The sequence below is a fragment of the Centropristis striata genome, chromosome 20 (assembly GCF_030273125.1).
Source record: "Centropristis striata isolate RG_2023a ecotype Rhode Island chromosome 20, C.striata_1.0, whole genome shotgun sequence".
NCBI classification, from domain to species: Eukaryota; Metazoa; Chordata; class Actinopteri; order Perciformes; family Serranidae; genus Centropristis; species Centropristis striata.
The window spans coordinates 17,362,912-17,379,931 of NC_081536.1; the positions used below are offsets into that span (position 1 = coordinate 17,362,912).

Genomic DNA, 17,020 nt, shown 5'->3' on the forward strand with positions numbered 1-17,020 from the left:
GCAGGAACCCTGCAGCTATCTGACACATGGAGGGGACGATTCATGCTCCAAAACTGAAGAGGACAACAGAGGAAATACCCCAAACACAAAACAGGAACAAGACTATTAAACTCAACAAGAGTCTCACTCTACAGGTCAGAGAACAAAAATTGTGTTTTCCTACTTGACACTAATACTTGTATCCTCCCCGTGGACACAACTCCGCTGACCCTCTTGTTCGGTCTGTGAGTGCAGCAAGGAGCACATGATCACAAAGAGCGCCCAAACATGATTGCTCCCCCTCCTTGTGACGGACAGTAATTGGTGTTTGTTTGCTCTCTCTTCTCCCTCTCTTGTGTCGCGGGGTGGTAAAGAGTGCTATTACTGTCAGCTGATTAGTATGGCTCTTCCAGCAGCTGTCAGGACTGCCTAATGAGAGGAAACTTGAGCAGAGTGACAAGAGAGGCCAGTGCACACACACAGACACGCATATTATACGTGCATTTAAACGTGTACTGATGTTAGATAAATAGAGATTCAATGTATTTATTTCTTCCAAAATTTTGTATTTAGTCAAATAAATAAAGATACTGTCTTTGGATACAAAAACAACTTTGTTGCAGCAGTTTGGGGAACACCCTTTTTCTGTTTCAACATGAAAAAGTTTCCATGCACAACGTGACAGGACACAATGCACGCCCACATATACTGTCAACCTGACTGCACCTTTGAAAAATTGGGTAATTCGAAGAAAGCCAAAAACATGATCATGTCTATTTGTAAAGTGCCATGGATACACATTGCTATGCCTCTATCCTGATTGACAGGTCGCGGTGGTACTGACTTGTCAATCTCAAGGTAGCCAGACCTAAAGCCCTGGAACTAGCAATTGAGATGACTGAGACTCATAAGAAAATGTTTCCAGAGGTAATAAATCAAGTGATAAGTAGGGTAATTTTCTCATGGACTTCCATACAATCTGATTTTTTTTCACAGCAGGTAAAGTCGCCCCCTGCTGGCAATTAGATTCATATACACCAGCATCACTCCCATTGTTCATTTTTGAGAGAAATCCTAACATTTCTTTTTTATATTCTGCAAAAACATTTGCATTTCTTTCCCAGTTCACTCAAGTACTGTCTTAATATTTGCAGGAACAATTAACACCTGAAATATACAAGAACAGCCTACAAACAAAGTAATAATAAATATTTACAATCTAAACCTGGTGTCTACATAGTTTTGGCCATGAATATACAGACATAACTAGATGCAAAACCTGAATATGCAATGTACTTTACATGGAAGCTGGAGGCTATATCAAATATTCCGCAAACATAAAATTAAATAAAAATCACCTGAGTCATATCATCATTTTCCTTCTGTTTAAGTAAAAATGGGGAACACAAAAGGCCCCAGCATCAGTTGCTAATGGATCTTTCAGAATTGCTCTCCTAATACATCAAGCATTCACAGCAACCCTTGACAACTCTATCTTCCACACATCTTAACGCACCCCAGAGTCCTCAGGGCATCCAGGAAAATTAACCATTTAATAGCAATAAATAACAGATTCTGACTCAAGGGGACTTCAAATCAGCCTCACACACACACCCACACACACATAAAGAGTAGCCTTACATAGCTGGATTAACACCAAGCAGCCCCAATCAAATGTTTTATGACTGAGATATGTTACACCTATTTTTCCCCCCATTCACATACACACCAGCCTTATAGGTTGTGACAGCTTTATAGAAACTCTAACACACCTCATGCATGCAAGTTTGTTTTGGGGGGAATTATTAAGCATTCGATCAAACTAGAGAAAGATACTGAAAGCAGATGTGATAATATACCAGGGTTACCTTCACTAACAGAATGTAAGTAAGTACATTTACTCAAGTACACATTCATATTGCTTTATACATCTTTCCCACTACATTTCACCGGGAAATACTATTATTAGTATTATTCTTGACCACATTTAATAAAACATATTTACTTATTTTATAGATTAAGTTCAAATTTGCTCCACCTCAATTAACTACAACCATAAAATCCAGGAAGAACTTTTACTTTTTATACTCTAAGAACATTTTGCGAATAATTCTCAAATAGACTTAATACATTTACTTTCAAAGGAGTAATATCATATTGTAATACTGCTACTTTTAAATAAGTAATTAAGCAGTTTACCACTATACAGGGCTGCATGCTTTGGAAAAATACTCAAGTGCACACTATTTTGACTGATATAGATATTGTGATATGATTCATGATATTGGAGGGAATTATAATTTTTGCATCAATATTACATTTTATTTTGAAAATATATTAAAAAGATCATGGCGTGATTTTTTTTTTTTTTTTTGAGGATTACGACCACACAGACTTTTTTTCTTTACAAGTAATGCAGCTCCATTTAATTTTCATTAAATGTGCAGCCCTAATTACCACTGTTTTCTGAGTATTGCTAACATGATTCTGTGCCGTTTTAGACTTTGTGAAATCATGAATGATTGTACATCCTGGCATTTATCTTTTCTGTCAATGGTATTCCCATTAATACCTCTTTCCTTGTTTCTCTCCTTTTCCCCCACTGATGACGTATGCTGTTACAGGCCCTTGCATTAGTCAAAATGGAGAATTGATTATTTGTAAAAACATGAGTGCAAATCAAATCAACCTTGTGTGGGGACAGATGAGAGCTGCCTACCTGTGCACACGCAGGAAAAGGAGCCAGTTATTGACCAATTGATTTGATATGAAGGAGGGGCATTTTTTTTCCTGCAGTGGAAAGACCTTCGATGTAAGGCTAGCAATCACTCCACCACCTTACCTCCAACTACAACTACCTCTAACAGCCAACTGTGTCCTCAATCTCCTCTCCAACGGGCCCAGGTATGCAACTTTTCCGTCAGCACTGTTATGTATTTGGCTTTCTATTTCACTTTAATAGGGGAGAAATTGGCAACATATTCTTTTACAGCCCCCTGGCACCATTAGAAAGCCTGCTGTCATTTGGATTATTTATGAAAAACTATTTCATGCTTACTTACATTTGCCGCTTATTTTCCCCCAGTGTGACCTGCAGCAGATTTAGCTCCATTTCGAAAGCCTTAAAGCCAATTCTTTATATCTGCAGGTCAGCCTTCTCGATTGAGTCGAGATTGAAATACCAGTGTGTAGTGGGAAAGGTATGGCAAGAGGAAACCAATGGTCTTTTATTGTGTTGAGGGCTATAGTAAAGAGAAAAGGGAGGGGGGGTACTAAAAGAGGAGAAATGTTAGAGGGGTGAAGGCGGGGGAACGGGGGTGATTTTTAGGTGGATATAGAATTGGAGACACCTGCAGAAATAAGAGGCAATGCAAAGGCAGCAACAAAAGTTGAGGAATGAATAGGCCACAAACATACAGCTGCTCGCGAGCACCAAAGACAACAAAGACCGGCCAAGAACTGAGTCAGCAAATTGGCATAGAAAGTAAAAACAGAAAGGACATAAAAAAGAAAGCGGCCTTAAATCTGCAAGATTTTATATTTCATCCAAAAACATGTCAAATAGCGGTGCTTTCAAGGTGTTTTACAAGGTCTACAATGATAAACTTTTCTTGAGGGGGGAGGGGGGTGTTTGTGAATTTTTTTCTCCCTGTGTTTTTTAGAATCTATACTCATATTCTTGTCTGTACAAGAAAATTGGCAATCTTTGTCTTTCAACATATCAAATAAATCAAAATAAACTTCCCCACTAAGGAGCTCGACAGGCCAGGACAAAGCAGTCACACTCCCCTCTGCAGCATGCATCTATACTCATAATCCCATACTGTATGAGATGGGGTCTTTCACTCCCCATTGCACACACATACACACACTTTTGATCTGGGTTTGGCCTGGGCTTTATACAGTGACCCTAATAAACTGCGGCGTGGCCGGGCAGGTTTGTCACTGTCACAGGTAAATGATGTAATTAATGAGCGTTCAGCGGAGTGAATGGGAGCCGGGGTGTTAGCTTTTAAACACCTCTCCAGCTGACTGGGTTTGGGGAGGCCCAGCTGGACACAGCCAGCGGATCGATAGGAGGTCAGGGGTCAGTCAACCCTCCCATTATGGCCCTGGTAGCTCCCATCATCGTCTGGCTAACGATGCCTGCAGGAGAGCCAGAGAGGGAGCCACAGCAGGAGAAGAAGCAGCTTCTGGAGCTTCAAGCTGAGGCAGCTGGTTTCTGGGGCTGAAGCCTGAAACTCACATCTATTGTGTTTATTATTGTTGATGCGCAAATCTGTATGACTATACGAGTGTACAACCGGCTTTACCATGATTGGTTTTACTAAGAAATTAATGTTCATCTTGTTGATAAGGCCGGTTTCTGCACAAGTACCATGAAAATGTTACTTAATTGAATAATTGGAATAATAATAATAATAATAACCTATATCAAGAAAACCCTAAAATGAAGAGCTGTTTATTGTCCACATCTCAGGCTAAATGGCTTTGCAGAGCTCCAGACTTCTGTGAAATTTGACAGTATTTTCATGTTTCTGCTGTCTATTATCATTTGTCATCTGTATCTTGTAAAAAAAAATGTAAAAATAAATAAGCGACGGCCTGTAGATAATGTCAGTATAAGCATTGAATACAAGAGGACAACAAGAACAGCAGGAGACTGTGGGAAATTGTTCCTAGTCAGAGTGTTTTAATCATTAACGGTGAGTCCATTGATAATGTTGTTTTGTAATGACGTTAACAAAGGTTAAAGTATACAGCAAAAAATATACTTCGAAGCCATACAATAAATTTCTCCTTTATGAAAGAGAGACATTTTGTTGTATTTATTTCTCAACATTAATGGTCTATCTGTAATTCATGGGTTGTCTGATTGCATTAAAAAAAAAGGAAAATGAATATATGAATTCAAAGCATTCATTCATCACCACTCTTTACTCATTCAATAGCCATTCGGAGTGATCCAAACAAGGATCAAAATCACAGACTGCATAAAAGTAGACGACATAGCCAGCTAACCAAGCTAAAAAAAAAAGCTAGCATTGTGTTTTAAGTACAACTAAACACTGAACAAGACATTTTACACAACCAAAAAAAAAATTAACCTGAACTGCAGTTGTGTGTCAAAATTCTAAGACAAAAAAAAGGCAAAAACACCCCGACTGGACACAACGTAGCGCCAGGTCCCAAAGCATACCCTGTTTTATTGTCTTTTACTCTTACTCTAAATGGCACCATCATTTACAAAATCAACATCATGCTGTAATGAAGAAGACTTTAAACTAGCAAACAATGGAGTCGCCCCCTGCTGGCCATTAGAAAGAATGCCCAGAAGTTGTCCCTTGATCAAAACTAAACAGCTAATTTGTGTGTGCCTCACATCTTTTGATGCTTTGAGTGTTTTTTTTATCCTCTATGTGCCTCAAGGAATACTGCTACCAGTTATATTCGTGTTGTTGACACATTATTATTAGTATAGCAGGGGGACAGTGGGGGTCATTTCTGGTCCGTTTGGATTGATCAATATCCTTAAAAGGGCAGAAGCGTAATCTAAAACTTCCCTCATATTAGCAGAATTGTCCCATTCAGACCACTCTTTACTCAGACTCAACAGCCACTCCAGCAGATCCATACAGAGATCAAAACTCAACAGCTAATTTAGAGTGTGCTAGAGTTTTTAATGCTGTGAGCTCCCAAAGGAATACTGGGACCAGTTTTGTTCACGGTGTTGATACATTATTAATATTACAGCAGGGGAGCAAAGCATTCCTGGCCAGATTGGGTTTGATCAATATCCTCAAAAAGGCAGAAGCCTCATTAATCTAAAACTTCCCTCACATTAGCAGGACTGTCCGATTCAGGACAATCTTTACTCCTGCAGATCTGTACAGAGACCAATACTCAGAAGCTAATTTTGAGTTTTTAAAGCTGCATCTCCCAATGGGATGCTAGCAGCAGTTTTGTTCATGATGTTGATACATTATTAATAATACAGCAGGGGAGCCAATTGTCCCTGGCCAGATTGATCAATATCCTCAAAGGGCAGATGCCTCATTAATCTAAAACTTCCCTCACATTAGCAGGACTGTCCAATTCAGAGCACTTTACTCCTGCAGATCCATACAGAGATCAAAACTCAATTTAGAGTTGTTAAAAGCTGTGAGCTTCCCATGGGGACCAGTTTTGTTCATGATATTGATGTTGATGCATTATTATTTTTATTCAAGGAAAGTTATTTTTTATGTTTCATAAAACATCCCTATGATGATGATATTTTACAATTTAAAACCACAAAAAAAATATTTTTCTTTCACTTAACTTGAAATCTAGACGAAGCCATAATGTGTGTTTATTTGTGTACTGCAGCACCTTTCAAAAACAAGGCAACTTAAACTGCTTAACTTAAGACATAAAACAGCATTAGGACGAGATATAAAAGAAAGCCAAGTCAATACGTACGTAGATAGTTCTTTAAAGTTACACAATAAAACGGATTATAAGAATGAGCTTAAATTTAATCAAGTGCTCTCTGTCATATAATTCATTTAAGAATTTACTTTGAATTGATCATATCTAAGGTGACAGAGAAAGAAATAAAATGAGTAGAACTAAAAGTATTAGTTTATTAATAAATAATAATATTTAAAGCAAAAATGCAGGGTTGCTGCATTTCACTGACAATAAAAGAGCAAGCTGAAAACACTTAAATGTTTTTTTTAACCATTTTTGAAACATGTCATAAACTAAATGATCAACTGATTACCCAATTAATTGAGAAAACTATCAACAGAATAATCAATAAAGAGAATTGCTACTTGCAGCACTAAAAAAAAGATCTTTGTTTTGTTTGAGTCAGAAGTATGAAGAGGATGACTAAGATAAGTGCTAGATGTGAGCAGACATGCTGAGAGTTGATATTCTACCTGTGACCCATTGGTTTAAAGATGTGCCAGTGGACGCACTATATTATCTTCCTATGGACAGGCTAATCTATTATCAGCCTTCTTGCGGTGCGAGTGAAATGCTCGTATTAGGGCAACTGTGCGTTCAGAGGCATCATTCAGGACAATGAGCTATAGCCAGAGAGTGACAAGCTAGAAAAATGTCCCCACTTTTCAGGCTGTACAAATGACGTTTGGCCACGATAACTCACAACTGGACACTTCATTTCGAGTCGGGAGCTCGCTGGCCAGTCAAAAGCTATCATACCATCTTCTTTATTTGTGGCCCATGGTTTTGGTAGTGGGACCATCAAATAAATACTGCTAAAATGCCACTTCAGTCAAAAATATTGGCCAATTCTTTCTCCGCCGTGACTGGGTCCGGATGGCAACCTGTTTCTGATGGTATAAACCTTTAAGAGTCAGGTGGTCGGGCAGCCGGCATCCATCAGGCCCAACAGCACCATAAGTTAGTGTTGGATATATATGCACGCGAATAAGAGTGACCATTGCTGCTGATCCCTTGGAGCCATTCACAAAGCATGATAGTCAAATGAATTGATTACCAATTTATCACTGGGGAACTGCTTGCTTAGAGGAGTAATCACTCACCAATAAAGCAGAAATGGCTATGAATACATTTCAAGGATGACAATCTTTGAGGAGTAATAGTATAATTTGTCACTTGTGACAGTCTATTTGATTGTCCTCGATATTTCAGCCAGGTGGAATATTGGACAGAATCACGCCGGGTTGTCACAGGCAAGCCGAGGTGCGTGTGGATTCGTCGAGTGGTGCTTTAATACGGTAATAAGGCAGTCAGAAGAACACTTAGACTTCCTGAGGTGACAGCAGCTTTATCGCGCATCGCCTCATAAAGTCCCATCATATCTGTTCGCCACTATTATCAAATGGGTGTTTAGCGTGCTTCTGTGTGTCCGTATGTGGGTGTGTGAAAGACACAGAGAGACGATGAGTGAACAACCTCTGCCCGTGTGTGCGTGTGAGTGTGAGTGTGTGTGTGTGTGTGTGTGTGTGTGTGCGTGCGTGCGTGCGTGCGTGCGCTGAGGGTAATGACATGAGAGCACAAAAAGATCAGCATGAAAAGTGAGTTGATCCTGGCTGAGGGCAGAAAAACCACAAAGATTTTGAGCTTTTTATAAGAAAAATAAGCCCATCCTCCTACGCTGAAGTGAAACATTTCTCTTTTTCTCTCCTATTCCTTCCTGAAGCCCAGGCAGCTGTGGTCAAACTTGGGTCAATAAAATGTCTGTCTGTCCATTGAGTTGCCACATCTATCAAAAGATGAAAGTTTGTCTTTAAAGGAGAGATAGAATTCAGCAGCGAGAGAGTGGGTCCATTCTGTGAGGCATGCAGGAAATTAATCAAGGAAATGGGGTTTTTGGTGTGCCTATATCACATCTAATCTATCCTTTGTCCACATGTAGCCGTCTCCAAGCCTCACCAATCAAGAGCGACACGCTGGCTTTATGAAAAGCCACTTGTTCCCTGCATAATTGGGGGGTCTCATTGCTGAGTTAAATGGGAGGGTGGAGGTGGAGGGAGGGGCAGTCTTGTTTGCCCATGTAAAGTGTGATCCAGATAATAGCATTCTCATCAAAGGCGGCAATTACATTCATTACAACAGCGCAAGGCGCGCCTGCAAGGAAATTAAGTGGTGAGAGGAAAGAAAAGCTTAATATATACCTCCTTTATCCTATCCCCCACCTCTCAGTTCTTTTTCAAATGCTCCTCGTGGAGCGGGAGACCTCAAGAAAGAAACAGTCTCAGTAGGAGAAGAATAAATCTTGTCAAAGTCCCCCTTCACCTTTTTGCCTCCAAGAGGCTCCTGTCTACCGTTACTATGGCTGCACTTGTCTCGGATTAAAAAGCTTTTTCCAGGAGGGTAATCTCTAATGCAGCTTTTACACAAGCCCAACAAATGACACAGAGTCTTTAAAAACTGCTTAAGACCTTCTCTAAATTAAATTCCAATTTCTTTCAGGAAAGGAGGAGCGAATCAATTGTCTTGTGTGGCGTTAAACCACAAACAGCCTGTAAATCAAGCAGTTAAGAGGAGAAGGGAACCTTTTCATTCAGGCCTTTTAAATGTGAATCAGAGCAAGTGGATAACACTGCAACCTTCTCAAAGACAGGTGTTGTCCCAGAGCCTATTCTGCACGAGCCACTGTGTATACTCAAACTCGATCATATTATTTAGATTAGTCTTGTGGAGGTGTTGAGTTCAAGTCAGCCTTTACAAAATGTTAAGTATATGTGTAATTGTATCAGAATTGTACCAGAAAGACAGACATTTCGGATTAGCAGGCTTTAATTATATCACATTAGATATTACACGGGCTGCAATTAAAACATTTTTCCATATCAATTAGTCTGCAGATTATTTTCTAGATCAATCGATAAATCCTTTGAGAAACTGTGATGGACAGCTGACATTTTATAGACCAAAGTCCAAGGTGATGTCTTTAAATGTTTAAAAAGATATTCAGTTTAATATAATATAAAACACAAAAAAAGCAGAAAATGTTGATATTTTTGCATTTTTGCATGAAGAATTATTTAAACAATAAATCAAATGATCAAAATAGCTGGTGATTACTATCAATTAATCAATCATCTCTAGATATTATGTAATTTTATCCGTGGCTAAAGGTAAACCATTCAAAATCAAACACAGTTTTTTGACAAAACTTAAGTCATTTCTACGCAAGTACTGTGACCACAGCATTACTGGGAGTAAATGCCAGCCCCAGTAAGCCCTATTAGAGTATTACCTACTCTCAGGCTCATTAATAAATGCTCACTGCCCTTTAAAAGAACAGCCTAATATATTGTGCAGTGGACATGTCATTAATGCAAAATTAAGTTTGACCAATTATTCCCCTTAAGTATTTTTAGTCTTAATAAATCTCTCCTTCAAACCAGCGGCTGCAGGAAATGTTTAGTATGAAAAACAACATAAGATTATTGTTTTATTGATTTATATTATAGGAATTAAAAGCAAAAACATTGAAAGAAATGAGAGCGCTGAGAAGTGCACACTTTGTCTTTTTGAGCCGACAAATCATTGTGGCTTTGTGTAAATTATTCAACAGGATCTGGCCCTGGTGGAAACCTGAGCATAATTAAATTGCAATAAAATAACATTAGTGTGGACAGGCTGTTAGAAGGTGATGTAATTGGCTACTCGCTGCGGTCATGGTTCAACTGATGAGGTCGACTGTCATGTCTTCCCCTGGTCCGGTACATGCTGTCCCCCCTGGGACTGACAGCTGACACAGAAAGAGCTCACTAGCTGACTGTACACTGAATTTTACATGCCTGTACAGTGACAACCAGGACCTGAGTAATCTTGATGAGTCAATCTGTTCCTGTAAGCTTAGGACTTTTGAACAATACTAGCCTACATGTCATTTTTTATCTTGTGGTCTGTGAAGTACACAACAGTGTGTGGTAGAGTGGGGAGTACCTCTTTCACCACTGAGACATGTGCGCCATCTAGTGTCCAGATGTTGAAATGTAGTCACATGTGACCAAACAACAGCAGGTCCAGGATTATGTTTACCTGTCAAAAAATGATAAAATAGTATGATTAAACAGTTAAAATACTCTAAAATGACACACATACAAATCATACACAAGCACAGTTATTGTACAGAGCATAGTGCAGCTTGGTAGATATATTTAAAATACTAAATGAGTGACTCATGTTGCAAAGTAAAGAATTACAGGTTTACATTACTGCTGTAATACTACTGCTCTGACAGTAGCAGTAAACGCGGTAAAAAGACACCGCAGCATCACTCAACTTGGTCGTTTATCATCTTCTCCTCAGTGGTTTTCCTACAACTTTGACACAAATGGGGCAATGCGATCTTCACCAAGCGCTTACTGGTAAATTATTGATTGTGATAAAACATGAATGAGTCAATAGCTTTTGAAAGTAATGCAATTGTTGTGCCTCATTTGCCACTTGCGCATAATTGCAAGCTGAACATCTGAAAGTGTGTCATGTCACTGATGTGAATGGATATGCTATCAGTTAACTTCATTAGCTTGGTGGCTAGAGATGGGTGCTCAAAATCAAAAAAATGCTCCTGTGCTTGGATGACAAAGTGCATTGTTTAAAGTGTGTATGATAGTGTGTTTGTTTTTTTTCATATACATAAAACTATATAAAAATCCAGACTAGGAGAAAAAAAGGAAGAAGCCACAGGTTTATACAATTGGCATGCCCTCTATTTAAGTAGAAAACAAAAAATAAAAAAGGGGGAGAATAAAGTATAACTAACTAACCCTAACCAGACAGGAGACAAACAATCCACTGAATACAAATAAATACATGAACAACTCACTGATAAGACCTCATTAGTTGTGTGCTAATCAAAACCTTTAAAATATATTTTTTAAATTAAAAACGTTTAATATGTAAGAGACAATATGCAGAAGATACTTCATGTTTTATCAAAGGGTCAATAACACACTGAAACTTACATTTGTCTCCTCTGACAACGGTGCTTTTTTTAGATGGTTGGATAATGTTTGTTTGTAAATGTTTGCCAAGCACTTCTTCACACATTTATTTGTGAAGGCATACATTTAAACAAGTGACCTAGCTTTATTCGACGCCTAACAACATGTCATAAAGGGTCATACAGTGTTTTGTTGTTGTCAACAATACATTACGTTAAATAAAAAATGAGTCAAGCGATTATTTTAACAGGGTGACGACGATTATTTATAAATGTATAAACTTTATCTTACCTGATCCTCTCTAAAAGGTTCTTGGTCTTGTCAACTCTCCAAATTGATAACTTCGCCAGAAACATAAAACATGGCGGATAGGTGCGTTTTCGATTCATTATGTACTTAACAAATGTCGAATGATAATGTTTTGTCGATTTCATGCTATGTAGGCAACTGTTTGTTTTATTTGTATATTGAGCACAGCGTTACTGGTGGGAACCTTCCTACGCGGGAACGTTGAATTTTTGGCGGGACGGGTTTTACTGGTGCACAAGTGAACTTTCACCCCTCCAACTGCTTTATTGTTTTGATTTTAACAGGTTGTCGTTTCGTGTGAATTGTAACAAGTGTCTCGACGGGGAGAAAATTTTAAAACAAGAAGTGCTCTTGAGGATTTACTAAAACGCGTACAGCCGATGTAAATAATGACCGTGTCGTTTAGATACCAGCGCTGTTGTTGACAAAGATGCTTTCTCCAAGTTAAGCTAACGTTAGCTGTTGGCTAACGTAGCAGCGTACGTAGCTTTGGTAACAACATGACGGTGATGAGGAGCGGTGTGTAGGAGCGACCCACCACACATCGAATCGCGCCGATTTCCTGCTTGTCAATCATATATTTCCAGGATTATCCAGTCTTTGTGTCTGGATAGCCCCAAAGCGGCTTTCTCAACCAAACAAACAAAACAGGTTACATTCAACCGGCAAGTTATCATTAAAGAGGTAGGTGTGTATTTCTGTAAGTCAGTTAGCTAACGATGGCGTTGTGATACTTTGGCTTTTTAAAAGCTGGTTGATTGTATGTTTGTTTTCTTATTTTAGTCATATAGCAGTTCATTTGCTCTGACCTCATGCCAATTCATCCACAAACGTCTTTGTAGTGTTGGACATTTGCATCACTTTCTTTCAATGGGTGAGGAAAAGCCAGACACGCTCGACTTTGTGAAGGATTTCCAGGAGTATCTGAGCCAGCAGACTCAACATGTCAACATGATATCAGGCTCCGTCAGCGGCGTTAAGGAGGCAGACGAGCTGCCACCAGGTAACTAATAAGCTGTGTGTCATTGACTGTTTACAACCCTTCCATAGAAATAAACTGGTTTGGAGTGTGGCAGGATTTGGTACAAATTTGATGCTGTTGCTGTATTATCTGATATCTGACTTCAGATCTAGTCATGCTAATCCTTATCAACAGGATCCCATGCCATTAATCAGTTTGTGAATGCATTAATGTTCAACACAAAATGGGATTAAAATGGGTTTGTAATCAAATGACTATCAAAAGGCAGCTGTGTAAATCATCTATAATAGCCATGAAGAAAATATATCCCACCTGAAGAATTGTTTAAATAAATAATTAAGTACAATCAGAGTTTGTATAGTATATCCTTTTAGGTTTTTTTGTACAAGTTGTAATTCCTGCTAATGTTCGTGTGTGCAGATGGCAGTCAGAATGGACTGGATCACCCCTCAGTGGACATGTCCCTGGAGGACACCTCAGGGATCCTGGTGGATGGTTTTGAGAGAACCTATGACGGAAAGCTCAAGTGCCGCTACTGTAACTATGCCACCAGAGGTACAGCAAGACTTATTGAGCACATCCGAATCCACACAGGTAAGTGTTAATAGTTAATTATTTAGGTTATAAGGCAGCAACAAGACAATTCAAAGTGCTTTACACAAATTATTCAACTAGACTAGAGTAAGACAAATATATATTTAAGAATAGGTTTACACACTGACATGGTGTCGTTATTTAGCCTTTTTTTCTCAATGAAACAGGAGAGAAACCTCACCGCTGCCACCTCTGCCCATTTGCTTCGGCCTACGAGCGCCACCTGGAGGCCCACATGCGATCGCACACAGGCGAGAAGCCGTATAAGTGTGAGCTGTGCTCCTTCCGCTGCAGTGATCGTAGCAACTTGTCGCACCATCGACGTCGACGCCACAAACTTCTTCCAATGAAAGGTGCTCGCTCACTTTCCCACAAGAAGATGCTGAGTGTTTTACAGAAGAAAGCCAGCTCACTGGGCTACGGCCGCCGACTCCTCATCAACTTCAGCCCTCCTTCTATGGTGGTGCACAAGGCTGACAATGTCAACGACTTCTCCCATGAGCTGCCTCACTTACGTCAGGAGACGTATGATAGTCAGGGTCGTGCAGTCGAGGACGGGCACACCACAAATCAAAATCACCATCACCATGATATGGTTATGGATAACCCCCTGAACCAGCTGTCCACCCTAGCAGGCCAGTTGGCCAGTCTCCCTTCAGATTCCCAGGCCCAGACTCAACCTCCCATGTCTCCAGGAGCAGAGTCTATAGTTGATGAGAAGCCCTTCCTCATCCAGCAGCCCCACCCTGCCACAGCTCCTGTGGCCGTCACCAGCATGGCCCATGCCTCCTCCTCTTCCCCAATCACCCCAGAGCCCCGGGCTCCTCCTCACAGCAACTGCAGCCCTGGAGGGGGACCCTGCAGTGAGCACAGTGGGCGCACCAGTACCCCTAGTATCTCCAACAGCCAACCCAGCACACCGGCCCCAGGCCTGTCCGTCCCTCTCCAGGATCCCCACATGCTGCATCACTGCCAGCACTGTGACATCTACTTCCCCGACAACATCCTCTACACAATCCACATGGGCTGCCATGGCTACGAGAACCCATTCCAGTGCAACATCTGCGGCCACAAGTGCAAGAGCAAGTACGATTTTGCTTGCCACTTTGCCCGCGGGCAGCACAAGTAATGGATGAGTTAGGAAAGCTCTGAAAGAACATTTAATGGACAGCCTTGTTTTATTAATTCCATAGTAATTTTATTTATTGGTCTTTTACTTGGCCTTGATGTAGCCTAGCCTTTGGAAGTTGTACTCATAAAATGTCAACATTCAGATGGTTTCATTTTGTACAATTTAAAGGTGCCCCTTCAAATGTATTATTAAGGGATGATCAGTGTTTTCAACAGGTTGAGAATTTATTTGTGGTGGAAGAGTGAATTACATTCACATGCTGTCGTAAATCAGAGAACAATAACTCTCCTACTAAGTCAAACTAATTAACCCTATTTATTATTGTAGTTTACTGAATTCACAATACTCCTTCAATTGTTTTTGCCTTTTGGGGTTTTTAAAGAGATATAGCTCAATAATGAAATGCTGTTCATATGTTGGCGCATCTCTTCAGTATGTGTTAAACCTTTCAAAGTGGTCTTTCAGAAACAATACCACTCAACACAGCCAAAATCTAGTCCATACCATTTCATACTGTTTATATGGCCTCATAATAGTGTGAGGTAAATTACAGCCAGTGGCTACTGGAAGGAATTCATTCAGTAATCTGAAAAAACATGAATAACCTTGCATGGTAATAATGTTTACAAAATATGCATTTACACACTGACACAGATTCTTAGCATTATGTCCCTTTACAAAAATGCAAAAAGAAGAAGACCCAATAAGTTCTCAACCCTCCTGGAGCTGTATCTAAAGATTTCCTTGATGATGCTGACACAGGAGTGTAAATGTTGGCCTTGAGTGATCCTACTTAAGCCTTGTTGAAATTATTTAAGTGCTTGGTGCATTAATACTTTTTCTTTGCAGTGCCTGACATAGTCATTTTCTTGTGTGTCCAAGATAGAGAGGATTGTTACTTCAAAGATTAAAGGTGGAGTCAGTGATTTTAATCCAATATTTGGGCTTGGCGATGTGGTCGAAATTTTATATCCAGATAAGATATACATCACGATAGAGCATGTATTCTGGTAGTTCAGTAAATAAATAGTCTATATGAAAAACCACATGGTAAAGCCAACTTCTATATAATTCATACTCCAAGTAAGCAAAACAGCACGTCAATGGTTTGTTTCTGCCTCGATTCCAGTTTTTTTAACATCACTATCGAAACGATTTAGAAAAATTTTTATAATTTTGATGATATATACGGTACATTGTCATACCGCCCAGTCTTATCCTATACATTTTTGTCAAATTTAGCAAATATCTCCTCGTGTTCCGCTTGCTGTCTGTTATCAGTGAGAGAGGGACAGTAAACAAGCACTCATAACAGACTTAGGATATTTAGCGTCTTTTTCAGAAATTGTTGACTCCACCTTTAGTATATATTATTACAATATCCTCTTCCAACTGTAATGAATAGACCCAGAACCTTAGAAAAAGAGTTTGGCCATTGTAGTTTTCTATGGTAGCCATGATTTTTATTTTTTTTATTTTTATTTTTTGCCAAAATTTTGCTCCATGAATGCTGCTAAGAAACTGTTGGAATCAGAACTCTCCAGCTGGCATCCACGGTAAAACCTGGCCAAACTTCATCAGGGGTTTTTAGTCGTCCAGATCAGTTGTCAAAGATTTTGTCTAGTTGTTTTGAAGTTCCTTCACACAGTGCCCTTCCGTGACCAGCATCCTGGTAACTCCACTTGTTCTGTTAAAATGGTTCTGCCTATCCTTTGAACTACATCCTGTCACATTCTGATGTTTTAATATTGTATGAAGTCACTTTGATATCCAGTATCTCCGTGTTTAGGACAGAATCGCCAAGTCTTGTGTCTCATGTGAACACTTTTTTTCAGAATTGCCACGTAGCACCGGGGATACCACGTTTTAGCCTTTGTGATAACACACACTGAGATCCCCATTTTATCATATGGATCCCAGTGTTTTCCTGAATATTTACTGAGTATTGTATTCTGAGTCGTTGGATAGATGTTCAGTGTCAAAAAAACATCATGTTGCAGTCAAACTGCGTTAGCGAGGTTGTTCTTTGTCTTGGGTACTGTTGTCTGTTGCTAAGCGACATGCGTGGAGAACATAGTTACTGTTTTTAGAGCCACCTCCTTGTCGCCTTGCTTACCAGTAATAGGGGCATCCAGTAATGACTGCCTTATGTTCTCTCAGTGTGTCGTAGGTTCATAGGTAATGATGAATGTTGAAGCCTGTTGGCGATCACCCTCTCCCTCTGGGATGGCAAATCATTTTATTGTGAGACGGATTAATCTTACTAATTTATAAGTAAAGTGTTTTCTAACTGAACTGCACTTTGTTTTTTGTCTTTCTTTTCTCCATCGACCATCCACCATATGATTATTATTAATGATACAATGATATACAAATTCATTGGTACAATGTGATATTTACTAGGGATGCAAGAATAAATCGATAAAGATCGATATATTGATTAGACTCCGCACGAAATTGGATTTTTGAGACCGGTGCCGATACTAATTTTAGAGAGGGAAAATTAATTGATAACTGATATATTTTTTTGAGGTAGAAGGAAAATTTTATTTTATTTGTTTTATTTTCACCACTCTGCAAAGATAC

At 39.4% G+C, this 17,020-nt stretch overlaps 2 protein-coding genes across 2 annotated transcripts in view; one reads left to right on the forward strand and one right to left on the reverse strand.

The window, feature by feature from the left end:
• Window positions 1-11,935, reverse strand: part of hmx3a (H6 family homeobox 3a) — a 24,194-nt gene extending 12,259 nt beyond the window's left edge. The window contains exons 1-2 of the mRNA XM_059358935.1: window positions 11,709-11,935; window positions 10,414-10,509 (exon numbers count right to left, since the gene is read on the reverse strand). The gene's annotated coding sequence lies outside the window, so the exon portion shown is untranslated. The remainder of the gene's footprint in view (window positions 1-10,413; window positions 10,510-11,708) is intronic.
• Window positions 11,864-16,729, forward strand: ikzf5 (IKAROS family zinc finger 5). Its single transcript, XM_059358933.1, has 4 exons — window positions 11,864-12,410; window positions 12,569-12,729; window positions 13,129-13,302; window positions 13,470-16,729. Exons 2-4 carry the CDS (start codon window positions 12,597-12,599, stop codon window positions 14,429-14,431), a joined length of 1,269 nt encoding a protein of 422 aa, XP_059214916.1. The 5' UTR covers window positions 11,864-12,410; window positions 12,569-12,596; the 3' UTR covers window positions 14,432-16,729.
• The last annotated feature ends 291 nt before the right edge of the window (window positions 16,730-17,020 follow it).